This window comes from Sceloporus occidentalis, unplaced genomic scaffold, assembly GCF_023333645.1.
Source record: "Sceloporus occidentalis isolate IW3139 unplaced genomic scaffold, rSceOcc1.0.p SCAF_1, whole genome shotgun sequence".
Lineage (NCBI taxonomy): Eukaryota > Metazoa > Chordata > Lepidosauria > Squamata > Phrynosomatidae > Sceloporus > Sceloporus occidentalis.
This window is the reverse complement of record NW_028316981.1, coordinates 125,669,001-125,695,430: the sequence shown is the minus strand read 5'-3', so window position 1 is coordinate 125,695,430 and position 26,430 is coordinate 125,669,001. Positions and strand designations below refer to the sequence as shown.

The window sequence follows — 26,430 nt, the reverse complement described above, 5'->3', positions numbered from 1 at the left end:
TGCTTGATTGAATCCTGGCCAAATACAGAACAAATAACTAAATAACTCTCTTCTGTAGTACAAAGATGAAAGGAACTGCAGTCCACAGACTGGATGCTTCCATGACTCCTTAGCACCACCTCATTTTTAAAAAGGCCAACCACTACCCTGGGTCTGGCTCAGGGGAAGCCTTTTTGTAAACAGTATTCTGGATGAATTCCAGTTTTTAAGTCCTCAGTTGAGCCTAGATTGCCTTAAATGCTGTTCTGGGAAAATTAATTAATTAAATAAATAAATAAAAGAGCATGGCTCAGAGGTATTTGTGTGTCATGAAATTTTCCATTGTGGCTCATTGTGTGGTGGTGGTGAAGAGATATTTGGGGACAAAAATCTCTTTTGGGATTTTTAAAAATGGATTCAGCAGGGGTGATGTGACTTTTCAAGTTCTCATGGTGGGTTAGTGCAGCCTCCCAGCCACTGGTAGCTGCCTACCATTTATCTAGTATGTACAATGTTGAGAAAATCACATAATAGTATTTAAAGTGTATTTGATATTTGATTGATATGTGTCAGGTTTCTTCTGGATTACGGAGGAAGGTGTAATATGTATGGCTTCAATTTCTGATGGGCTTTTGAACCACAACCCTAGGTAGAATTGTTCATGAAATGGTGATAGCTGGGGTAAAAAGTACAAAAACATATTTAAATGATCTCCTTTCCAACATTTGATGGAGTTTTTGGAGGGAAGGGATTTTGTGAGAAGACCTTTAAAAGAAAGCAACAGCTCAGTAGTTGTGCTCCGCTTTTGAATCCTAGCATGCATGTATCTGTATCTCAGCTACTATCCACAACTGATTTAATATCTGAGTGTGCAAGTGGAATTGCTGTAGATTCCAGTGGACTTAATATTATGTTTAATTTTAGATTGACATAAATACAGTCCGTCCTCGCCTTACGCGGGGGATCCGTTCCGGATCCCTCCGCATAAGGCGAATTCCGCCTATGCTCGAGCCCCTTTGGAAACAATGGGGCTCGTGCGCGGCGGCGCGGCGGCGTGGGCGCGTGCAGGGCGCAACAGGCGCGCACACCCATTCAATTGAATGGGACGCGCCGCCCCTTCCACCCTACACGCGTGCTGCGGCTTGAGCGCGTACACTCAAGTCCGCGTATGGCGCGCCCGCGTATGGTGTGGGCGCACTGTAAAGGCACTGTAATCTCTTAAATTCTACTTAATTCTATTCTAGTTTGACTGAGACTGCCTTGGACATATAGTATTAATATTCCAGCATTTTAATAACACACTTCCTCCTCTCTTTCTTCAGGCACAACTTTTTAAACATGGAAAAAGAGAAGACTGTTTACCATATGGTAAGATTTGTCAGAGTGTTATCAACATGTTAAATAGTTGGGAGAAGACTATGAGTTTGAAGTGGTTAAAGTTAAATGTGAATATGCATTGTTTTCAATGAGAAAGATTATAGCAGATTTGCACAAAAATGTTGCACTTAAATTGTTCTATTGTTCTATGTGTGTTGACCCATCAAACATGCAGACGTATACATTTGGGCAATGTAGGCATGAATGGATCAGTCTGTTTCTGGTACATGTCAAGTTTGCATAGGCTTATCTTTCATAAGTCCATTCTGTTCCTATTGACTTTGGAAACAGTTTTTCTGGAAGTAAGCAGCTATTTCTGAACATAAATACAGGATTTTATACTTATTTTGGTAAAGTTTTTTTGAGCTGAGAAGTTGAAATCCAAAGGGTATCTATATTCAATCTGCACATTATAAGGGAGGTGTGAATTTCCTCAGTTTGTACTGGAATTTGCAAAGAATTTGCAAAGTACCTTAAGAGTCTCTAATGCTTGCAAAGAACAAGTCCCTTAAACACTCTAAAGGAGCTAAAAGCTGGTTTCTAAAGTCCACTTGTAATTTACCAGTGCCAAGCTGCATGTATTGACATCTGCAATCACACTTGTCAGTACATGTCATCTTAGTATAAATAGAAGACAACAGTACTCTAACCTAGGTCTTGATATATATATTTCCTTACCCACTTTTATGATGAAAAACTGTTCATTTATTTATTGCTGTTAAGCTAGAAATGGAAGCAATTTTGTATTCAGTTAATTTTTGAGCCATGATGTGGAACTGAGTAGAATAGGGTCTACATCAACTTATAAGATCAGTGCATTTTCTCTGTATTCTGAGAAAATAATCACTAAATGGCAAAACTATGCAGGATTACTGGTTCTTCTATTAATATCATGCCCTTAGGGGCATTCTATAAGGTACTCAAACATTGCTTCAGGTGACAAATATAATCAGTCTTCTTTTTCTGTTTCTTTGGTTCTTAGAAAAATTGTCTTCATTTTAACCATGAATCTTTTAATTCATTTTATTCTTGGTCATTTCTAGGATATGTTCAGTTTGTAACAACAGGACACATCATGTTATTCTAAAGTGCTGAGATTTCTGGATTACTGTGGTTTGCATGGTGTGAACACTCCTGTTTGGTTTCTTCTCACAGTTGGAAACAGCTAAACAAATGAGGGAACCTCATGTGTGTCTTCTTCAGAGTTATTTTCGAACTGGGATAGCTCTCTTGTTAAACTTGAGTCATAGGTTAGGATTTATGGTTTACTCATGACTGATTGGTCCCATTGATTTCACTGGGTTCATTCTAAGCATGGCTAGATCCAACTGATTATGTTTACAGGCTCATCTCACACCTACTGTGTACTAAATATAGGAAGTCCACTATACGTATTCATGGAGATGTTTGTTTCTTATAGCTTCTACTGTGCTTGAATGCCTTGATAAGTGCAAGCTGTCTGAAAGTAACCAAACACTTCTTCGCAAGCTGGGAGTGAAACTTGTTCAGCGACTTGGCCTGACATTTCTTAAGCCAAAGGTGGCAAAGTGGAGGTTTGTTCTTCTTAGAATCATGTTTTTACTTGTCTTCTTCCCTTTTATTGAGCTAACCCGAGCTATAAAATCTATCATTGCTAGAGGTGGATGAGTAATAGATCACCACTTATTCATTGGGTGACAAGAAGTTCTGGTTTAAATATACTGATGTAGGAACATTTTTATTTCATGGGTATAAAGCTTCTTCCTTGTACATTTGCATTACAAAAGCTCTCTGTTTCCTGTATTTTGTTCTAGACTTGAATATTCTAAGGTTAGATTTGAATTCATATAAACATGAATCCCTAGGTAGTAGATTTTTTTTTAAATTCCACTATAAACATAAAATATATATTCATACTTTGCAATGTGCTACAATATAGGAATCATATGTGTGCAGAATAATATAATAAGGGTGCTCAATTATACAGAATTTCCTACCCGAGTCATATATAAAGTTGAAATACACACACACACACACACACACACACCGTATATACTCATTTGTAAGTCGACCTCACGTATAAGTTGAAGGCAGTTTTTAGGGCCAAAATCATGGATTTTGATATGACCCGTGAATAAGAGATCAAACAGTGGGGCATGTTACAAAAGATCTAAAGCAGGGAAACAAAGCACCACTTCCCTCCTTACTTCTTCCTCTCTGGACCTCTCCCAAGGATCACACTCAGCATAAAAAATGGGAAAACAAACCTTGGCACACACATACACACAATCTCTCCCCCCTCCCTTTACCACCAGGACTTTCAAAGCTCATGGCTTGCAAAATGGGATACAAGTTTTGGCATACTCTCTCTCTCTCTCTCTCTCTCTCTCCCCCCCCCCCCCCACCTTTCCCTCAACAGCTGCTTGTTAGCTCTGGCTATGAAGGAAGGCTGAGGGATAACACACATATACACATACATACACAGAGAGGAGAGCATGTGGGGATTCAAATGAGGAGGCAATCTCTCTCTCTCCCCCCCCCCCCCCGTCTCCCTTGTCTCAGCAGCTGTTTGTTAGCTCTGGCTGTGAGGGAAGGCTGAGGGATAAAACACACACACACACACACACACACACACAGAGGAGAGTGTGTGTGGGGACTCAAACAGGGAGCTGTTTAAAGATCCCTGGCTATGTAGCAAGGGTGGGCACTTCTTTTAGGAACTTTATAAGAAGTATTCTTATTGCCCCATATATAAGTTGACCCATGATTTTGGAGTCTATTTTGGGGCATACATTTCTCAATATATAGTTGAGTATATACAGTAATCTCAAAAATGTAGGTTTCTATAGTTTGTCTTTCCCTGGAAGGTAAGCATACTTCATCCTATGTTAATTTGCATTAAAATATTAGATTATAGGGTGGTTTTCCAATTTTTTTCTGTCTTATTTTGACTCAATCTGTTATCCTTGCCTAGATAGAAGTGTGTATATATGCAGTATATAATGTTTTAATTTTTCCTCCAAAATTTAATTATAAGGAAGTATTTGCAGGCTTTTAGTTTGATTCCGGAGATCAGGGTTTGATTCCCAGCTCAGCCATGAAACCCACTGGGTGACCTTGGGCAAACCCCCTCTGAACAAATCTTGCCAAGAAAACCCCATAATAGGTTCTTAGGGTTGCCATAAGTTGGAAACGACTTGAAGACACGCAACAACAATAACATTTGTTACTGAGAACTATTCAAAGTGCTGGTCATGACCTATAAATCTCTATATGGCTTGGGTCCAGGCTATGTAACAGTGTATCACCTTGTATGAGCCTGCTTGGACTCTAATGTCCTTAGGAGAGGCCCTTATTTCAATCCCTCCAAGCATGGTTGGTGGGTGCTGCTATACGTTGGAGCTCCCTCCTATGGGAGGCTAGAATGGCTTTCTTCTTTTCATCCTTCCATTGGCAGCTGAAGACAGGCTATTAAGAAAGGTTTTTTTAAGTGGTTTCTGTATTGTTTTAAATTCTACTGTTTTTAACTGCTTTTATCCTCTTCATGTGCATATTTTAAATTGTTTACATAGTGTTAATATTCTAACTTTATTTTAATGTTGACTTTGAAAAGTTTTTCACTGTATTGCAATCATTTTAATTTGAAAGTTGCTTTCCTTTCTCTGGCTGAAAGGTCTGGTATAAATAAAGTTAACGAGAATGATAATAATATGGCAAATATATTTTTGGAGATGTTCTGGGAGTTTCCAAAGCTGTTTGTGATGCAGCATGTAGATTTAAAATTTCCATCAAATATTCCATGGAACATATCATAGTTCCTTGACATGAATAAGAAATGCTTTAAATATATTTTAATCTTTAGAAGAGAGGTACACATTTAGAAGAATCTTTAGAAGAGGAATACTGTATACATTTTAAGAAACACAGTGATTACTGTTAAACGAGAGGGCACTGTATTATGGCTCTCAATTTAGGTTGGCAATTTATGTTAGCAGGCTCATGGACACTGTGTATGTATATAAACATGCACTTTTAAGTGATACAACAGTAAGCAAACAGGAAGATACCTCTAAAGTGTTAAGATGCTTGTTTAAGAAATATAAAGAAAGTGAATTTATCCTAAATTATATGTGCGGAAGGTTTTGAAGAGAGTACATTTTAAAAAAACACTTCAGTGTACTAGAATACGTTAATATTATACAATTTCCTTTCTAGGTATCAGCGGGGTTTCCGATCTTTAGCTGCAAATCTGCAGTTTTCCACTGATGGCTCTTGTGCACAGAAAACAGATGATTCAGTTGCTGTCAAGAAAGAGGAGGAAGAGGAAGAGGAATATGATATTCCAGGAGAGGTTGAAAATGTTGTAGGTGTGTCCAATGCAAAGAGGAAGCAATGAAATTTCTGATGCCACAGTCATTGTGATTTGTGAACATAGGTTTTGCATGTGCATCTATTTCTTCCTTATTTATTCTGGGAAGCAAGGACACAAATAATTTCTGTTCATTGTTGTAGGAAAAATATTACTATAATTCTATTAGATGCTTTTGATACTTGCTTCCCTCTCCTTCCCCCATCCCTAATAATGAATGGTGGAGTTCCTAGTTTTTTTTCTTTTTTCAGCCTGAAAGTTTTGGTAACATTATAAGTTTTGTACTGCAAGAGATTTTAAGCCCAACATGTATATATATTTGAAAATGCTTATGTTAATATAATGGTACCATCTAAATTGGACTTTTTTTGTTGAAAACGGGAACAGTCAGGCTTTTGAATCTTTTTGAGTTTTAAAACTGGTGTAAGATGTTTGTGTATATATAACTACAGCTGTCCTCGGTGCAGCTGTGCTATCAAAAACTTTATACATGCATAAAAACATTCAAAATGGGTTACAGATGTAATATGTATTGTCCTCAAACGAGTTCCTCTGGAGTCATTCTGTGAAGGTCCAAGGGTAAATGTAGTTGACATGCTTTGAAGGCTATAATTGTCTTCTCATGCTCTGTAGCTTTCAGCACTGAATCTTCTCAGAGCACTTTGCTTCTTTAGAAAACAAATGTACTGTTAACCTGTTTATGGTTGAGATGGACCTATGGCCTGATAACATACTGCAGATACATGCATAGATGAATCATGCTGTTTAAAAACAATAAAACAATGCAGGGAAAATAGTCCTCTAGCTCGTTCAAGTACGCTTTGCAGTAGTATCCATGCAGGTCCATATTAAAATAAAGTATCATAGGAAGATATTTCATATTTATTCAGTTAAGTACAAGTTACAATCTGTTACTCAAACTGATAATTGATCCATTGCTTAATGTTAAATATCAAGTGCAAATTAGCCATTGGATATTTAATTCCTAGTTAGGTAGCTCAGGCACAGAATAGGTCTTTCAGATACTTCATTTACAAAGTATGGGTGAAGAACCGACCACTGCCCTTGATTGAACCACTAGTGTGCCCTTGAATGAGCTAATGTTTTTGGTGATTGGGAACTGTTGATCTCTATGCTCAAATAATTTATCCAAATTGATGGTCAACTAATTCTTGCCCTAGCAAGCTTGAACAGTTTGTCTTTTGTTATGTAGAAGGTGTGACTGTTTGGTTTTGCCCATGACATTAGTCTGAGTTTTGTTGCAAGTGGCTTCTTACCTTCCTGAACTGTTTACAATGTTCTTTCATTATACTGTACATTTTTTTCTCCATTTGGATATCCTACATATCCTATAAATCTAACTGGGATTTAAAATAAATATTTTTACAGAACAATTACTGATTGGATTGAAAGACAAGGACACAATTGTCAGATGGTCTGCAGCAAAAGGGTAGGTGTCCTCAAATCAAATAGACTTTCTCTTTGTAAATATAAAATATAACTATGTAGCTAGAGCTTGAAGCCATTGAATTGACTGGTTATGTCAGATTAACGTGAAATTCAGCACTAGTTCTATCTCTGTTTTCCTCTTCTGTAGGCTCCTTGATCCAAATTTTTTAAGATATTTTTCTGGACCATTTTATTTTGAAACACTGAGGAGCAATCACATTGGGCTGCTGATTCCAAGGGCACCATTATTTTAGTTGTTTCATGACCTATGTCTGTGGGTCTTTAAAGGAAAATGATTCAAGTTGATGCTGGTACAAGAGTACCCTTGTTAAGTAGGACAAGAGCTCTAGAATGAGGAAATCGTTCTGAAAGTGGAGAGATCCCCAAGTGTGGTCTTGAAGCTTTGGTACAGAATCTTTCTACACTGAGTGTCATGACTGAGTCTCTCTTTTTCTTTCTGCAATGAGTCTCCAGAGCAAGCACTGGGTGACTAAACTGAAGAGCAGTTATAGACTTCAGAACAAAGAATAGAAAGGACTCTTTGTGGCTGGACTCAAGATGGCATAGAACAATGGGATCAGTAGTGTGATTCTAGGGAATCAAAGGAGACCTCAAGGATGTTCCTTGCTACTTTGACTAAGTGAAAGCCAGCTAATTAAATATTACAAAAGCCACACATATGGGAGACCAATGGAGGAATGCAGAACAAAAGATGTCTATGGCATCCATATGGTGCTTTTATCACCTGTCTTGGGGTGGGCATGTTTAAGATGTAAATCCTATTTCTTCCAAAAGCTCATGGGTTGTCTGACTGAGGAAAGGACTTGGTAGTTAGGAAGGTATTTGAATTTATATTATTTATTTTATTTTATTTATTTCATGCTGCCTTTCTCCCAGAAAGGGACCCAAGATGTTCCCTTTCTTATCTGGTGTTCCTTTGTGGACCACTCCTTTTAATATAATCAGGAGTGGAACTCAGCTCCACCTGGAGCACTTCTTGCTGTTACCCTCCAAGCCTCTAGCTCTTTCTTTCTTTCTTTCTTTCTTTCTTTCTTTCTTTCTTTCTGAGATCAACTTGGATTCTTGAGCCATAGTGCCTTGGTGATAAAATATTTTTAAAAACCCAGACTATATGTTTAAAACAAACCATGATAGGTGAACAGTGGACCACTCTGTAAAATATTGGAAAGGGGAGCACCAGGAAAGGAAACTGTAGTATCTTTTGTTCCAAAGAGAAACATGAACAACATGATAATGCCTTTTTATATCAAGAGAAATAGCTATTGAAAGGGCCAGTGGATAAACCATGACAAGGTGTCTAAGAGATAGGAAAAGCTCCCCAGTTTTTGCTCCCATTTTGGAACTACCCACTATCATCACTGGGTGACCAAACGAGAAGTAAAAACAGTGAGGCACCCTCCTTCATTCCTGGATATACAGTAGTTCCAGCTAAGGGCTCCATCAGAGTGCAGTTGTTTATTTATGCCAATTAAGCAGATTGTACAGATACAGAACACTCTTTGAATTACAAAAATATTAAAATTGGCTAGATAGTTTGAATAATTGCAGATAAGATTAGACCTGACTTTTGAAATAGCTGATAGTTAGTTTTGGTGGCATCACTACTATTACCAGGTTCACTGAAAAATGTGACCACTGATATGCATTGCTGAATCTGAGTTTTATGAATTATGGTTGCTTTTTTTCAGGATTGGCAGACTGACTGGAAGGTTACCAAAAGAGTTGGCTGATGAAGTGGTTGGATCTGTGTTAGAATGCTTCAGGTAATTCTTTATATTATACACGGTGCCCGCGCCATACGTGGCTTTTGGCTTATGCTGAAGCCACCGGGTAATAGAAAGATTGATGTGTGTGCGCTGTGCCACGCTGTGAGCACAAGCCCCATTGTATTCAATGGGGCTTGAGCATATGCGTTTTTTGGTTTACACCGGGGTGGGGGGCAGAAAGGATCCCCCATGTAAGTTAAGGGCCCACCGTATAGAAACAATCTTTAGTTCACATGCAGGGTTTAGTGGAAACATACCCAGCACTAGTATACAGGTTTTTTAAAAAACAAACAAACAAATGATTTTTCTTTTGGAGAGAGAGAAAAAAAGTTGAACCTAAAATTTAAAACTCCATAAAGCAATGAAATGCCATCTGCTCATTTCTAATCCTACCAATAGTTGTTTGAGAGTAAACTCCAATGAATAATATAGGAGTAGCTTTTTAGTGATGTCAGTTGAAAATTATCAATAGAATTTGGAAAGCAGTCTATCCACCATCTTGAAGGAGAGTGGCAAGCCAAGCTCCAACAGGCCTTGCCTGAAAAGAAGAAGAGCCCTCCTTCTATCCACCATCTTGAAGGAGAGAGCGGCAAACCAGCTCCAACAGGCTTCCAAGGGAGAGCAGATCTGCTGGACTTTTCCCCTTCCCGACTGCTATTCCCTTCTCCTTTTGTGTCTGTCTTTTTTACATTGTAAGCCTGAGGGCAGGGAAATGTCTAATTAACAAATTGTAAGCTGCTCTGATAGCCTTGGCTGAAGAGCGGGATATACATAAAATATGTATGTATATAATCTGGGCATTTCAACTAGTGAAGACTATCATAGAGAAAGAAAAAAATACTGGAAAGGGGAACAAAACAATGGCTGAAGTGCTTCCCAACAAGAAAAGGCTAAAAATGCTGCGTATAAAATTCTTTGTGGTTTGGAGATAGTGGCTAGAGAAATTTCTACTGCTTATCATACAGTACTTGAAGTTGGAGATGACTGAAACTTAAAGCTAATAAAAAAGTAAATTATCAAGATGTCTAATGGCTAGTGGTAGAAGCAGTGGTAGCAATTTCAAGAAGAACTTGTCTGTCAGTGGCTGTTAGCCATAAAATTAAATGGACTCTGTAATAGTCTGCCCCTGGTTACTAACTAACAAACATAGCAAGGAGAAAGCATCTGTCTGGTCACTAACAGATTTTCAACAAGATGGATGCTTGATGTTATCTAGCCAGATTTTTCTTATGACTGATTTTGTTGTAGCCCTAGGGATATTGTAGCACACTTATCTATAAAAAACCCAGCCTTCCAAGAATGCATTTATTGGACTATCATAGTTTTTGCCTTTTTATTGGAATTAATCTTCACTGTCACTATGATGTTAGGATAAACAGAAAGATAAGTTAACTGGATAGGTGTTGTTACCTTTGTTTTATCAATACTTCCTAGCTCATATCAGGCATTAAATGAATACTTGGTATTAGGGAGAATAACATTGAGAACGATACAGTAGTGATATGTTTATTACTAACACAGACACAAATTCAGGTGGTGAATCTCTTGATGAAAGTACCGTATATACTCAACTATAAGTCGAGAAATTTATGCCTCAAAATTGCCCCTTAAATCTTGGGTAGACTTATATAAGGGCCAATACATCAATAGTGCTTAGAAGGGTCCTAAAGCAAGCAAGCCTGATGCCCCAATCTCCATTGAACACCAATTCCTTCCTCCTCCAGTCCGTTTTGCAATCATTTGCTTCCTATCGGAAAAACTCCCCATTTAAAAGCACTTGCATCTCTCTTTGCTCCATTCTGCAAGCCTTTGCTTCCTCTCAGAAAAACTCCCCATTTAAATCCACTTACTTATCTCTTGCTCCATTTTGCAAGACTTGGCTTCCCATGGAAAAACCTCTCCATTTCAATTCACTTGCTTATTTCTCTGCTCCGTTTTGCAAGACCTGGCTTCCCATGGAAAAACGTCCCCATTTAAATCCACTTGCTTCTCTCTCTAGTCCATTTTGCAAGACCTTGCATCTATGGAAAAAAACTCTCCATTTAAAACCACGTTTCCAGTCCGTTTTGCAAGATCTTCCTTCCTATGGAAACAACTCTCCATTTAAATCCACTTACTTCCCTTCTCAATCTGAAGTTAAAACCTCTCCACCAGCACCTGGGAATCAGTTGGGAGAGGTCCAGAGAAGGAGAAGGAGGGAGGGAAGTGGTATTTCCCCCTTTCCATCCTTCCTTATAGCCCCCTAAGTTTTACCCTCGATGTATACATGAGGTTGACTTGTACATGAGTATGTATGGTATGTTTTGTTAATATATATCACAAAATAAATTGTGTGTGTGTGTGTGTGTGTGTGTATATATAGAGAGAGAGATCAGTATATTACTGGTGGCTCGCCTGTTCCTCTTAAGTTCAGTGTGTGTAAACTATTTCATAAATCAGATGAAAACAATATTTTATCTAGATTTCATTCTCTAGATGGAAGAATAAAGATTTGTGATGGTTGGTGAACTGTGTTTTCTATTTGTTACCATTTACAAATGTAGAATTTTATGTTGTCATTTTTCCACCCCCCTCCCCCAATTTTGGGTAGAACAAGTATATCAATGGCCAGTTTTGGATTATCATATCTTAACTAATTAAGACAAGAAGTGCATGGTCTTTTTGCCTGCATATACAGCATCTTTTCTCCTTATTTTACAGTGCAAACAATCAAAACAGCAAGTGTCTAACTCAGTGCTCTCCAAACTTTTTAGTGCCACTGCCCCCTTTATTCTTGTGACCACCCTAGCACACCCTAATGCATATTCCTTAATATTAGATCTACTGTTTGTGCAGGAGCCAGCCAGCCAGTGGCATCTACCTCAGTCACATGCAGTTGTCACTGTGTCCTCCTTCACCTCAGCCTGTCATGTGTGAATACAGCAGTGGCAGCACCTTAGGCCTGCTCTTCCCTATCACTAGTGGTGCCCTTAAAGCAAAAGGAAGGTTGGCTAGCCAGCTTCTTGGTTGCTGCTCCCAGGGCGACTGAATGCAAAGGGAGCAGTGACCAAGATGCATCTTGCTCACACTGACCTGCAGCAGTTGAGAGGCTTCTCAGTTGCTGCTCAACTGGGTGTTTGGTTGCTGGTCCCAAGGTGATTGGATGAGAAGGAGAAGCTTCTCTCTGGTGAGGAAAGATTCACAATGTGAGATAGGCAAAGGACACTTTTGCAGAATCAAGCCCAGATAATCCTACCTCCCCCCCCCCCCCCCAAATTGTTTCTTCTGCTACTTCTTTTCTTGGCCTGTCCAACGAAAGAAAGCAGAAGCATCAGTGCAACTCTAACCTACCAGCGAAGTCCTGACAGAACTCTCAAAGCTTGAGTCTCAAATGTGCCAGCTCCTTTTTGCCACCACTTTCACCCCAGCCGCCATGTGCTCTAATCCCTACCATGGTCTTAAAGGCTGCTGATTCCTCTTGTCGTTCTCATGCACCAATACATTGATTGAAGCCTGCCTTTTCACCTCCCCCTGCTGCCTCGTTTTCTCTCATCACCTCCAGACCTTTCCACTGCCCCCAGGAAGACATACCACCCACTTTGGGAATCAATGATCTTAACTATGCATTACCACTTTGTCAGAATTGAGAAACTATGATTATCATGCATATTAAACCATGATTTGAAGTTTGTTCAGTAGCCTGGCCTGCTACAAAGCTGGTAATTATATTTTCCTAGTTCAGACCAAAATGCACTTACTGCTAATTAGGAGATTTCTCGTTTTATTGTGAAGGCAATGAAAAGGACTGTTGGCTTCTGCATATCTTGGGATGATGATGGTGATAACGACAAGCCAAGAAACAATACAATCCTTTCAACTAAACTGCTGAGCAAGGCCCAGTCCAGACGGGCCTATAAGGCACCCTTGTCGCTTGCTAGGGCTTGGCTGAGGGTGCTGCGCCCACACGTGCCTCAACCCTAGCACGTGACGAGGCCGTCAAAATGGCGGCGCCATGTACAGATGGGTGCTGCCATTTTGCCGCGATGGACGCCTAGTGTCTGCATATTGTGGCACCATAATGATGTCACGAATGCGCCATTGGCACACGGCGGTGTCATTATGGCACCGCAAAAAGAACCCACTTTTTGTAGGTTCTTTTTTCTCTGCGAGGGAGCCGCGCGGTTTGTCTGCTGCGGCTTCCTCGTGGAGCAAACCAGGGCACCGGCAGACCACCCTTTTTGGGTGCTCTGTACCAGACCTAAGTTTTCCTTTCTGACTTGACCTATATTTTCCATTTATTTTGTACTTTGTATTATTAAGGGTTGTAGGCAATATTAGTTTGCATCACTAATCTTTGTCTTAATCCACATTGAAGTTTGTATAATGCCTATATTACTTTGCTGTTTAAAAGGCTGTTCTTTAATTTTCTTTCCTTTTCTTTTAAATACAGTATAAGTCTATAATAAAAGTTGGAAAAACTTTGGTAGGGATAAGAAACCAAGGGGTACCTAAGTTGTCCTGTGGTTGGGAATCTCTAGCATTTTGGATGGTGGCCTTATGTTTGGCATCCCTTCCTATCAATAGGCTTTGGGTCAATCTGAACTTGATTTTTGTGCTCTGCCATTGCACAGTAACACAGCATAGCAGAAAGCTTGTTTTTGACAAACACAGTGACACACAGAACCCTGAAATGTGAGCTTCAATGCATCCTCTTCCTCTCTTTTCTAAAATTATAGTTTTCATGAAACGGACAGTGCTTGGCATGGTGGATGTTTGGCTCTAGCTGAATTAGGAAGAAGGGGATTGCTTCTACCTTCCCGGCTCTCTGATGGTAAGTATCTCTTTGACTGGGTTTCATCTTTTTTTTTTCATACTTAATATTGTTACATATTTTCTGGTGGTAAATATCTCTTTGACTTGGTTCCATATATTTTTTCTTACTTAATATTTTTACATATTTTACTGTTACATAATGATAGCAAAAATGAAGTATTAGGAAGATGTGCACATAATAATAAACTATAATGCATGAGGAAACCTGGATTATTGTGCCTGAGCAATGTATTGATGCCTGCTACTCAGTTGCTCCTGCTGCAAGCAAGAATAGCTAAAGAAACCACAGACTTTGAATATGTGGTTCACTTCTTTTAATAAGTGAGCCACAGAACTCTAGCTTGTCTGTAAGTTGGGAAACAGAACCTAGAGTTTTATGGTTCACACATAACAAAAAAGCAAACCAAGGCAGAAGATCTGTGATTTGTTTAAACACTTCTGCTTCCAGAAAGACCCAAGTGGGAGTTACTAAGCAGCTGAAACACTGACTTACCATTATGTGCAAATTTCTTTGTTGAATGCTGGAGTGGCTACCGTATATACTTGACTATAAGTCAGTATCATGTATAAGTCAAGGGCAAGTTTTGGGGCCAAAATTATGGATTCTGATATTACCCGTGGATAAGTCGATAAGTCTTTATTTATTTGTAAGGTATTATTTTGATATTGTTTGAACTGTGTTGTATTATATTGTACTGCTCTATTGTTGTAACCCGCCTGGATTCCATGTGATTGGGTGGGATATAAATAAATTTGTATTATTATTATTATTATTATTATTATTATTATTATTATTATTATTATATTAAAACTAACAGGCAAGTAACAAAGGATCTAAAGGATGAAGCAGAGGAAAACAATGCCAAAGAACTTACAAAATTCCAGCAGGCATAACTGTTTGTGCTCATACTAAATGGATGGATAAGAGAGTAGAGGGAGATAAGTGCTTCCAGAACAGATAATATTCTTGCCTTTCACCAGGAGTTAGTTCCTGTATTTTAATAAGAGTTAAAGTACAATACTTACATTGACCCGTGGATAAGTTGACCAAGGTTTTTTGGGTCAATTTTTTGACTTAAATTTCTAGACTTATACATGAGTATATACAGTAATAAGCAGAATCAAATTCAGGAAAAATATGAGATGCTTCTGTGAGAGGCTTATAACTAGGTAAAGAATGAGGCAAAGGAGAACTATGCCAAAGAAGTTACAAAATTCCAGCAGACATAACTGTTGGAAGATTTTTGCATTCTCTTTCCCCCTCCTTAGATAGATAGGGATTTCCTGCCTGCATACACTCTTCTCTCATTCAAACTAACCATGTGACTTAGGTTACTCCCCCTTTGGGACTAACAGACTTTCTCCAAAAATTTTCTACTGAACTGCATGTTTTCCATCTTCCTCCTCTTTCAACTTTCTTTGGAAAGATGGTGGGATAAAGATTTCTTTCTACCTGAACTATTCACTAGCTAGATTAGGATATAGCGCTTTTTTTTTTTTTTTTTTTGTAAATATAGATTGAAGCCATTAGTAAACTTTTCTTTTGAACTACAAGCTATGTGTTCGTTGTTTTTGAGTCAGTCTTGGTTCTTAGGGAAGCATAGGGCCCGAACAGACAGACCAAAATAAAGCTGCTTCAGGTCACCTTGGAGGTATGTTGTTTAAATGATGCCTGCGTCCTAAGAGGTCGGAAGCCATGCCAAAGCCATGCTCCAGTCCTAAGGACTGCAGCGTAGCTTTGACACAGCCTCTGGCCTCTTAAGATGCATGTGTCATTTAAACATCATAGCATGTAATTTTCACTTGTAAAAAGTGTAAAACATGGTGTAAAACTTGGGCACTAAGTGATTGTTCCAATATGAATTTTCTTGTAATTTATCTGAGTCTCTTCTCTTAATACCAATGTTAGGTATGTATTTGTTTGGAAAAATGTGGCTGCACCTAGAATTCTACACCTGGAAATTTTATTTTAGCCTCTCTTGACTTCTTATTCCTGAAGTGCAATGGACACTTTCCTTTTTTTGGCTTGCTTATGACTTATTCTTTGACTGATTTTCATTGCATATTTTAAATTACAGTTGTTTATAGATCTGGTTAGGGCTGTCTGTGTTATTAGTGCTGTTCACTTCTTTAGTGTATGACTTTCATGGAAGTGTGTCTCAATTTGTAGTTTAATTCTCCCATCTGAGTCCATCTGCAAAGTTTTTCTCCCTAAAGTTACTATTTACATAGGGATGGAAGCCACCATTGCTGAAGTACAAGTGCTGAGGATTTTGTATGGATCTCATCATTCCCTGAGGTTTTCATCTTTTCCTACATTTTTGTATCTACTCAGTTTTTGGTAATACTGTTGGTGATTTTGAACAGAGACTTACATGCTGCTTTCAATATTGATATTTTAAGGCTTATTTTAAATTATTCTATACATATATACAAAGGCCTGTTACAGACTGCCAAAATAAAGCTGCTTCGGGTCTCTTTGGAGGTATGCTGTTTCAATGATGCATGCATCCTAAGAATCCGGAAGCTGCACCAAAGCTGCACTCCAGTGCTTAGGAATGGAGTGTGGCTTTGGCACGACCTCCAGACTCTTAGGACCCATGCATCATTTAAATAGCACACCTTCAAAGAGACCCGAAGCAGCTTTATTTTGGCAGTCTGTAACAGGCCAAAATGTATTATTTGAGTGCCAGTTCTTATATAACTAACGAGGTCCATTCATGTAAGTGAGCGCAGGATCAACAGACTGGGAGGGAACCTTGATAGACTCCAAGGTTGATAGAGAAAAACAAAAAAAGAGCCCAGTGTGGACTGAGGGCGTCCTGTGGCCATACAATGCTGAGTGTTGCATGGGTAATCAAACTAGGATGGGTAAGAGAATGGAATAGCCATACTTTCCATTCTTCAAAAAGATGTGACACGCTGATGGGAATATTGAAGAGGATTCCAGACAGCAACATTATTTGCAGTGCCCACTTATGATTTTAATATTTCTGGGGAACATCTTACAGATGAGCATACCTTACCATGTGTCTCCCAGAAACCTCTTTGCTCATGTCAACTTTTTTGAGATAGGCTCATGTTTCACATTTTTCTGAATTTTGAAGTGCAGCTACAGCTCAAGAGGTACAAAAATGTATTTACAAATTACAGGGCGTCCACATCATATGCGGGCGCAACATATGCGGCTTTCAGCATATGCTGACAGCTGAATGGGAAGAAGCAGTGCCACACGCTGGAAAGACTAATGGCATGCACACTGCCGCGAGCACGAACCCATTACTTTTAATGGGTTTTGAGTATACACGGAATTTCCCTTACACGGGGGTGTGTGTGTCCGGAACAGATCCCCCATGTAAGTGAAGGGACCACTGTAGTATTTTAGGATAAAATACATACAGTATATTCAAAATGCATACAAATATATGAAATTCACTTACAAATGTGGATTTTGTGAGAAAACATCTTTTAAATGTCTTTAAATAAGAATAGATGTATTAATTTTTGTAGATATTTTAAATTGAAATATTGTACATTAATGTGGAAGCAGAATGAAATAAATTAGACAGATACAAAATTGATAAGGACCAAAAATACACTGCTCTGTCTGTTCCCAGGTAAAGCTTAAATAATACCACTAAAGTTTAAATTAGATTTATGAACTTGTAGCTTTTGAAGGAGTATTGTTGGTAGATAATTGTACATAGAACAAATTCAAAACATTTAAAAAGTTGTTCTTGTTTTTTTGATAATTTATTTTGGATTTTGTTTCTCCATGCAAGACACATAATAAAACCAAAGCAATATTAAACACTTCTATTTTTGCCATAATAATTAATTTTTTCCAAGTATAATACATTGCATGTAGAAATTAGAAAAAAATTATAATATTTATAAGATAGAAATAGGAAATGACTTTCAGCAGTTTAACAAAATATCCTTTTGTTTCCCCAGCCACAAAGCCTGACATACTATTATTATAACGCTTACAATTTAATATGGATGTAAAGTATAGAAATAACACCTTCACCAGTGGTGTTCTTTCTCTTGTGAATTAAAAAAAAATAACCCCTTGATTTGGAATTTTTGCAGATACTGGATGTCCAAGGATGCAGTTTATGAAGCATGAAAGCATTTTTGCATGAACATCTGGCATTTGAACCTTCTTTCAAAAACCCAACCTTAAGACCTGATTTAGTTTAATGTAAACATTTTAAGCTGTGGTTTACATTATCCTTTTGCACAAAGCATGTGTAAAGGATTTTTGGCTGCACTTAGACAACAATTCAATTGCAATGCTGTGACATCAGCAATATACCTGTAACTGTAACATTCTAAGTGGGTTTTTTTGTGATGTGGCATACCAATGTGCTAATGCAGCTTCATGCATTGTATTGAGAATAATTTATTATAGAACTGCAGAAAATCAAGCCACCACAATTATTTAGGTTGACAATGTTGAGCCCATTTCACGTCAAGTTTAGATTTGGTTTAATTTAAGACATAAAAAGTTTTCATTGTGCCATTTGACTATGGATCAAAAACATGCAAATCTGTATGTAACAAGGATTTGAGTGGAATGAACAAAGATATGATATGAGTGCTCCCAGTGCGTATTTTCAATCAGAATGCAATAACTATTAAGCTGTAAAAGGCAAGTGGAAGTTTTCAGGCTTCAATAAATGGCGAAGAAATCAAGAAAAAAATGGAAACAAAAACTGTAATAAAGTAAAAAGATATGAGAATAAAATAAGCCAAAGAGATGAGATGGCACTCATCTCACGAATAAGATATTGGTGCTATTAGAGATTACACTTTTGGTAATAAAAATGAATGTAAAAATCATTATGACATAGTGCATTTAGAAAAATGTACCATCTGTTTCTGTTTAATGTTCACTCTGTAGTCTGAATATATTTGAGTTATTTTCAAACATAAATATATAATTAAAGACAGTACATATTTACATAGTACAATCTGAATAGATCAGAGGAGTCCACCAGACTGAATGCTAGGAATTGGTGCTGAAAGGTTTGTGCTTTTGGGAGAGAACATGCTTGATAACTGCTCTTTTATGTACATGATTCTATGTGATAGTGCATTAGCAAGTGAAACATCATGAAACTCTGGTTCTCTTTCTCAGGGTGAATACCCTACTGCACTCATTTGATCTTACTCTTTTTGTTCCTTGCTGCAGTTTTGTTGCTTCTCTTTGATTGGTCCTTTTTTGTCCTTTTGTTTTTTGACTGCAGTGATTGTCCTGGATGTCAGATGGTTCAGGAGCAGACTCTGTATACTGAGAATTGTTGTCCTGATTACTTTTCTCTGCCGTCTCCATTTGGAGTTTACTAGGACTATAGGCAGCTAGCTGACACAGAGCAACAGCTGCAGTTTGTTTCTGCTCATCACAGCTGTCAATTGTCCTGAGTTCCTGAACCTCTTTCCCCTGCATTATGTTAAGAGGCTTATCAAAAGAGCTTCTATCTGTGTGATTTGCTGAGTTGCATACTTTTGCTCCCGAACTGGTTTCTTCAGCTTTTACAGGTTCACTGTATTCTGCTTCATGTGATGAACTCTCTAATTTTATATTACACTTGTCTTTTACTGAGAGATTTAGAGGCATTTCCTGAAGTTCCATGAAGTTCTGATTTTCCATCTGTAGAGTGTTTTTGTACATATGTTCGTGAATTATATTAGCATCTGGCTTTTTGGAAAGATTAAGTGGTGCTATCCCTGTGTCGTCATCAGAACTGGACAGAGGGTCTTCTTTACCATCACTTGCATGATGTATATTTTCATTTTCACTAGTGACATCACTATTGGAAGGAAAAAGGAAAAAAAGGAAAAAAGATTATGTAATCAGACAAAACAAATAGGAGTATTATGGCTTAAATATGATGGTATTATAAATAGGAAAATTTGAGGTAGGCCTGTAGGATACAGTGGGCCCTTAGTATCCACTGGGGTTTGGTTCCAGGACCCCCCATGGATACCAAAATCTGTGGATGCTCAGGTCCCATAGATACAATGGAGAGTAAAATGGTGTCCCTTTTATAAAATGGCAAAATCAAAGTTTGTTTTTTGTAATATATGTGTGTGTGTGTGTGTGTGTGTGTGTGCATATTGGGGGGAGGCAACTGTAGAATCATAGAATCTTAGATTTGGAAGGGACCACAAAGCCCATCTGTATATGTACAAATTCATTAATGCTAATATGAAATAAATTTATCAATGCCTAATGTTTTCATTTGCTTGTCAGAGAGCTGGGTTTAAATCCTTACAGAGGCACGGAGCACTCTATAATTTTTGCTAAATTGTCATGATGAGATTGTTGTGATGATAAAAAAATACAGTAGCTTATATTGATTACTGGAAAGCATATTGTAAATTAGGTTACTGATAATTTAAGGGCTATGGTTAAATATGATAGTCTACATTGCTTGTTCTATGTAGTGCAATATGCATTGTTATTGGTTGTGCATAACATTAGTAACACATCAACTTTGGGGGCCTTTTGAAGAAATGGGTGATAGAAATGTTTAAACATAAAATAATTATTACTTTTTATTGGGAGATGGGCAGGGGATTATCTTCTGTTCTTTCTAAAACATTATACATGGATTCAGATATGGGTAGCCCACCCTATCTTCCAGTTGCAGAGAAGTTAACTGACTGACATGACTAATGTCATCTACAAAGGTCCTGCTTTTTCTGTCAGAGGTGCAGTTGCTGAGAAATAAGTCCTGGCCATTTTTGTAGTAGCTTCCATTCTCTAGGATCCCCCTTCTGTGTAATATTGATTTCAATACTAAGCTTATTGGTATTTCAGGAGTTAATACAAACTGATATTTGCCATATTTGAGATAGGATTGCTTTCCCTTACTCAAGTGGCTGGCTACTTTACACTATTTCAGCTTGGACTTTAAATCATGTTAATAAGTTGCTTAAGATAATAAAAGAATCAATAATATTAATTTTGTTAGATGGTACTTTATGTGCCCCTCTGGACAGAAAAAAATGACAGGTAAAAATGAATTAAAAACAGCTCTATTCCTGAACATTTGACAATCAGGCCAATTTATTTGGACATAACTTCATTTAATTTGATGGGACATACTTCTAAATAAATTTGCAGAGGAATAGGTTGTAAATCAGATAGCTAAATGCACACTGAAATGGAGATGACAACAGAAAAAATAACATAAAATACTATATTAAAGATAGTGTTTATATAGTATAAATTAATGAAGCAAAGCACCATTTTGTCCATCCTATTTCCCAGGTATGTCCACATTTATTTCTTCCCTACACATATTTGATTCAGTCTTGGTTCACTTTCTATAAATTTAGAACCTTCCTGTTCAGATATAAACCCTACTGAGTTCAATGGGATACATTGCCAGATAAGTGTATATTGCAGGGGTGGAGATCAATTGACCTTCCTCCCTCTTTGGCCCTGTCACCTTCTTGGCAACTAGTGTGCCTAACTGTGCTTCCATGTTGGTCTCCTTGCCTATTATAGAAGCCAAGAGGGCTGCCTTAGCAGTAATAAAATGTGTGTGTGCACATGCATAGTGGAGATATGAAAGATAATAGATTTGACCCTGACTACCACTTTTATGCTATACCTTGTTTGATTAACCCAAGAGAAGCCCCTCCAAATAATTCCTGAAATAACCAGAAGTTCAGTCCTAGTGCAAACAATCAGACAAACAAGCACTACAGTAAACAAACAAACCACCTCTTTTACTCTAATGTTAAAAAGGGTTTTGTGAAAAGCAACCTTGTATTAGAAAATCACAACCCCTTTTTACGTGATTCTTCCCATAGAAAGTAGTGGGGAAAGAAATTAGCTGGAGAGGGATGCACGATACTCACACCTGGCACTTGAAATTGTAGCCCTAATCATGTGTTTACTTCCTAAAAGCTTTGTGTTTTACCACTTCGACATGTAATGAAATCTTGCCCTTGGGAGTCCCTGTGTGATGTATCCTAAGGGCATGTTTGCTTTTTCTGTAAAATTTTGAAAACATAGCTGAGAAAGATTGTTGCTTTTACCTTCTGGGTGAGTTTCCTCTGGCTTCCTTTGATAGAGGAAGGGAAGATTGGTCTGTAGCGTTCCTCACAGGTCTGAATGCTGTAAAACTTTCATCAGGTTGATCATACTTGTTAATATTAAGAGCAGATGACCTGCTGGAAAGATCAAACAGACCTTCACAACTGCTGTGGGTTGTCTGAGTGAAGTTTGTTGGGCTGGGTCTGCCTGGGGATCCTGTGGCTGCACTGCCAGCACGAGGGCTCATTTTAGCATTTTCTCTCTCATTTTGGTCCTCTTTGGAATGGCTTTTGGCATTCTCCATAGGGATTTCTTTTTCATAGTCAGCTGCTTTTCTGTGAGTATTTATTGAATGTAGTGTGGCTGGACTCGAAGAAGCCGGATACAGTAGAGTTGTTTCTTCCATTAAATGAGAACTTGCAATGTGTGGTAGCCTATAAAATGCTGATTCTGTTGGTCTACAAAATCCATATGGTACTGGTGGATTAGAATGATACTGCTGGAATAAGCGGTAGTGTTCATATGTTGCTGGATTTATTGGTTTAGAAAGTGGTCCAGGATGAGGAAGAAAATGTCTTTGATCTTGAGAACTGTAGACAGAGAGCACTGAACTTTCACACTCATGAGAGTTTCCTGGGAGGAAGTAAGGTGCATAGATAGCCAAGCCATGTTCATATAATGAAGATGAATATTCAGGAATGATAGGCTGCATATAAGATGGAATGGAATTGAAGCCTTTTGCAGGTGGAATTTTATTAGTAAAATCTGGCGCAATAAGTGTGGAACCTGTTTTCCATGGGTTGGTTGGAGCATGAAATGCTGACTTCATATGGTAAGAAGAGCTTTTGGTTGACTCAGAAAAAGATGGCAATTGAGATATATCATTATTGTCTTTACTGCGTCGGTGTTCTACTGGGACAAAAGCAGAAGGTCTTACAATGCCTTCAAGACCAGGCTGCATGTTGGCCATATTGTCTTCTTCATTACCGATCAGAGTTAATTCCTTCTGAACTGGTGTTTTTTGTCCATTTACCAATTTATTTGTTGCTTGGTTTTGAACTTCTATGTTTTCCTTGGCATCATCTTTAGCAAAAGGGTATTGGGATTTAGTGTCAAGATTTAAGAGGGATTTAGAGGACATTGGTTTTGTTTCAGATTCTGCTTGATTGATCTGCTTTGGTTCTAAGGAATTTGATTTTGAACATTTGATAATCCGATCCTGTTCAGACACTAAAGTAATTGAATTTTTGCACAGCCCATACTTCATGTGGTTAAAAAGATGTGATTTCTCGTTGCAGGTGAAAGGACACTGAAAGCACTTATATTTAAATGGTTTTCCTGGAGGTCTTGGGATATAATGAGGTTTTTTTGGCTTACGCTCTTTGAGGAGGCTCATCTTTCTTTATTGATCAGGTTTATGATTTGCCTTTCACCAGTTTGTAAAAGGTGGTTTTATTTAGTATAAATTGGATATATGTTTTCCAACCTTCCTTCTAATTTGTACAAGAGATTCTCAAAAGATTTGATTTGAAGCCAGTTCTGGAAGGCATCTGGAGAAAACAGCACTTGCCATAGGATACTGCAATGGAAAAATTAATGTTAGACATACTGGAATCTAAAAACTGAAAAGAAGATGCCTATTATTTCGAATAGCTGGTCATTTTTTTCCTTTCCTTTCCTTTCCTTTCCTTTCCTTTCCTTTTTTTTGCAAGAGAAAAGCCTTGATGTTTTCTAGACTACAGAAGCCACCATCCTATTTCCAACAGCGTTTAAGAAACTAGTAAGCAGAGCATGCTTGTGGTACCTACTCCCTGCTGTATGTCTCTCCCACCTATTATTTCAGGTATACTGCCTTTGAACATGAAATTTTCATTTAGTTGCCCTGTTTGGCAGCCATTAATTAGACCTGATTTGTGGATGTGTCTAACCCCCTTTCAAAAAGCCATTACCACATTTGTGGCAGCCATAAATTTATACACAAACATTACAATATCGGCAGACATTCTCTAATTTTTACTCCCTATTCTATTATTTCCCCAAATAGTATTCGCCCTTCTCTCCTGCAGCACATTCAATGGACAGTTTTCAAAATTTCTTTTCTGGGTAAGTCATAGCTAATTAAGGAAGACCATACTGGTTAATATGTAAAGCTGAGTTTCTTTTTCCAATGTGCATCACTTATGCTTATAATAAATCTAATTTCCCATTTTATTAGACATTCGCCCTCTCAGCAGTGTTCTTCACAATTTGCTTTCACTTCACTACTCTTGAATAATAATAAATAATAATAAATGCTTTATTTATATACCGCCCTTCTTCCAATCAGGGCGGTGCACATCATAATAACATATACAATATAAAACAATAAAACAGATTAAAATATACATTAAAATCAAATACTAGCCAGCTTATCATTGGCTATCGGGGGGGGGGGGGGCTAACTAGAGCTTGTATCAGGGAATAGCTTGGTGTCATCAACAAACTCAACTGATTCACTGCTCATCCCTTAATTCACAAATTATGAGCATGGGAAAATGAACCTAACACAGAAGAATTGGTCAAGCCTTCATAAACATGAATACCCTAAGGAAAAGCGCCTCTGTCTGCATAGAGCCCTAATTAACTGACCTGAAGTTCAAGGGTGTTGACTACCTGAAATTCCTGTTGAATTAATTAAAGAGAACTTGTTCAAACAACAGTGGAGGAGCATCCACTTGGGATGTAACTGGATAAAGATGAAAGCGGAGGGAGAGGGAGCTGTAGGTGGATGAGACAAAAAGGAGAGAAGGTAGGGCCTAGTTATAGAAGGAGAAGCTTGAGCAGAATCCAGTCTAGCCAGTTGGGGAAAGAGGAAGAGATTCCTTGCTGGGGAGAAGTAGGGTGGAGTGGAATTGAGTCCATCCTGCAGAGCTGACCTAACTGCTAGAGAGCAAACAAGCTTTTTGAGAAGCCTAAGCAAATATTTAAGTATTAACCAGTCTGAATACCTTGCAACACCCCGTAACAAGCCAGATATTAAGGGCTTAAAATGGTATCCTCCTGCCAGTTGGTTGGTTATTTCAGCATATTGCTATTTAAATGATATTGTACTTTGTTATATAGTTAGTTTAGTATGTTACCAGACTAGCAGGTATGAATCTGAGTCAAACATCTTCTATTGATTTATAGGGGAATGTTCTGCTTGCTTTCTCTTAGAAAATGAGACAAGTGGATACTTTTAATACAGGTTGGTGATTTTCTCGGTAGATAAGTCAGATGGGCTTGTATTGACTTGTTCCATTGTTTGCTGATTCTGAAGGCGTGAGAATCTCTCAGAGTCATGTTCTCATGATTTTATAGGATGTGTTATGGCAAAGATCTAAAAACTGATGATTTCATCATGAACTGTAAGCACCATTATCAAAATGATGACTGTTGCAAAACCATATACTGTATCTGAGTTACCCGAAACTACAGTAATATTACTTGTTAATTTAACAGGGAATTCTGATGGCTTTTTAAAAAAGTGTTTTGCCTACTCCTTTTCAAATTATAAATCTTAAAAACTCAACATTTTTACTGTTAAAATTGGGAATGGTTTGATAGTAATGGTCAAAAACAACAGATTCATGGTATCTTAAAAGAAATTTAATTTAATGAGATTTTCCTGAATTTACTAAGGAACTGTATATGTCTAAGGCTGTCTGCTACTTTGCCAGATTTTTACAACTTTAGACAGCCAACGCTCCTGCTTATTTACAAGTAATTTTAAAGAGCTGAGATTTTGTTTAAAATAGCCAAACAGACATTGTGTATGTGTGTGTTATCATTTTTCTTTAAACTTTCATTTTATGGATTTTTTATGACTGCATATAGAAGCAGAAAGAGACATATGTTCTTCTTTAAAGCAGAACTTTACAGAACTCTGATGCTCAAGATAGATTTGTGCCTTTCTCTTGATGGAGTCCTATGAACATTTCCTGATGTTTTGAAAAATACAAAGTTCCAGTACTGCCTCCTCCCTGCCATATTGGATCCATATCTTTGGATCCAAAACACTGAATTACTTGACAAAAAAGATTAAATAAAACAGTAATCAAACTTAATTTCTTGTCTTCATGGTATACTTACTTAGAGTAGTTCTAAATACTCACACATTTATTTGGATAGTAGAATTAGAACTAATTAATAGCAAAGCTAATAATAAACAAACCAGTTTTCAAAAATGCATTTTGAGTTTTGGATAATGATGGATAACCAAAGAAAAATACTTAGTATGTTCAACCCATATCTGTTGTACTTTTGTCCTGGCTTGTTAGCCTTGTACAAGTTATATTTCAATTTTTTGTTGTCACAACAAACTGTAGCCTAGTTTTGCCAAGTTGGTACATATCAACAGTTTGACTCTGTATTTTTACACACAGGCGTAATAGAAAGGAAGCATTTTTTATTGCTTGATTACATTTTTATTCAGCTTTTTATGTACAGGGTACATTATTGCTTTATATACTGGAGCTAAATAACATTTTAAGGGGTTAACATTTGCACTGTAGGATTTCATCATTAATTCTTAAGGAACAGAAAAATAAATTATTGATCCAAATTTCTTTGCTTAACTATATATCAATTAATTTAAGATGAAA

General features: G+C 37.7%; 2 protein-coding genes across 5 annotated transcripts in view; one reads left to right on the top strand and one right to left on the bottom strand.

The window, feature by feature from the left end:
• The window catches only part of LOC149322093 (tubulin-specific chaperone D-like), a 174,061-nt gene that overhangs the window by 34,948 nt on the left and 112,683 nt on the right, over window positions 1-26,430 (top strand). For all 4 annotated transcript variants that reach the window (XM_089534330.1, XM_089534340.1, XM_089534350.1 and 1 more), the window contains exons 10-15: window positions 1,302-1,347; window positions 2,777-2,909; window positions 5,551-5,702; window positions 7,094-7,154; window positions 8,863-8,937; window positions 13,656-13,750. In XM_089534330.1, the coding sequence (XP_089390456.1) occupies window positions 1,302-1,347; window positions 2,777-2,909; window positions 5,551-5,702; window positions 7,094-7,154; window positions 8,863-8,937; window positions 13,656-13,750 (562 nt within the window). The remainder of the gene's footprint in view (window positions 1-1,301; window positions 1,348-2,776; window positions 2,910-5,550; window positions 5,703-7,093; window positions 7,155-8,862; window positions 8,938-13,655; window positions 13,751-26,430) is intronic.
• ZNF750 (zinc finger protein 750) lies at window positions 17,583-23,307 on the bottom strand. Its single transcript, XM_089507671.1, has 2 exons — window positions 21,811-23,307; window positions 17,583-19,568 (listed from the first exon to the last, which is right to left on the bottom strand). Exons 1-2 carry the CDS (start codon window positions 23,202-23,204, stop codon window positions 18,869-18,871), a joined length of 2,094 nt encoding a protein of 697 aa, XP_089363797.1. The 5' UTR covers window positions 23,205-23,307; the 3' UTR covers window positions 17,583-18,868.

Bases quoted from the DNA above. Each gene is read 5' to 3' on its own strand.
- ZNF750 (XM_089507671.1), bottom strand. From the start codon at position 23,204: ATGAGCCTCCTCAAAGAGCGTAAGCCAAAAAAACCTCATTATATCCCA. The intron at 19,569-21,810 runs GTAAAAGCAACA...TCCTTCCAATAG, and splicing joins AGAGGAAACTCACCCAGAAG to TGATGTCACTAGTGAAAATG.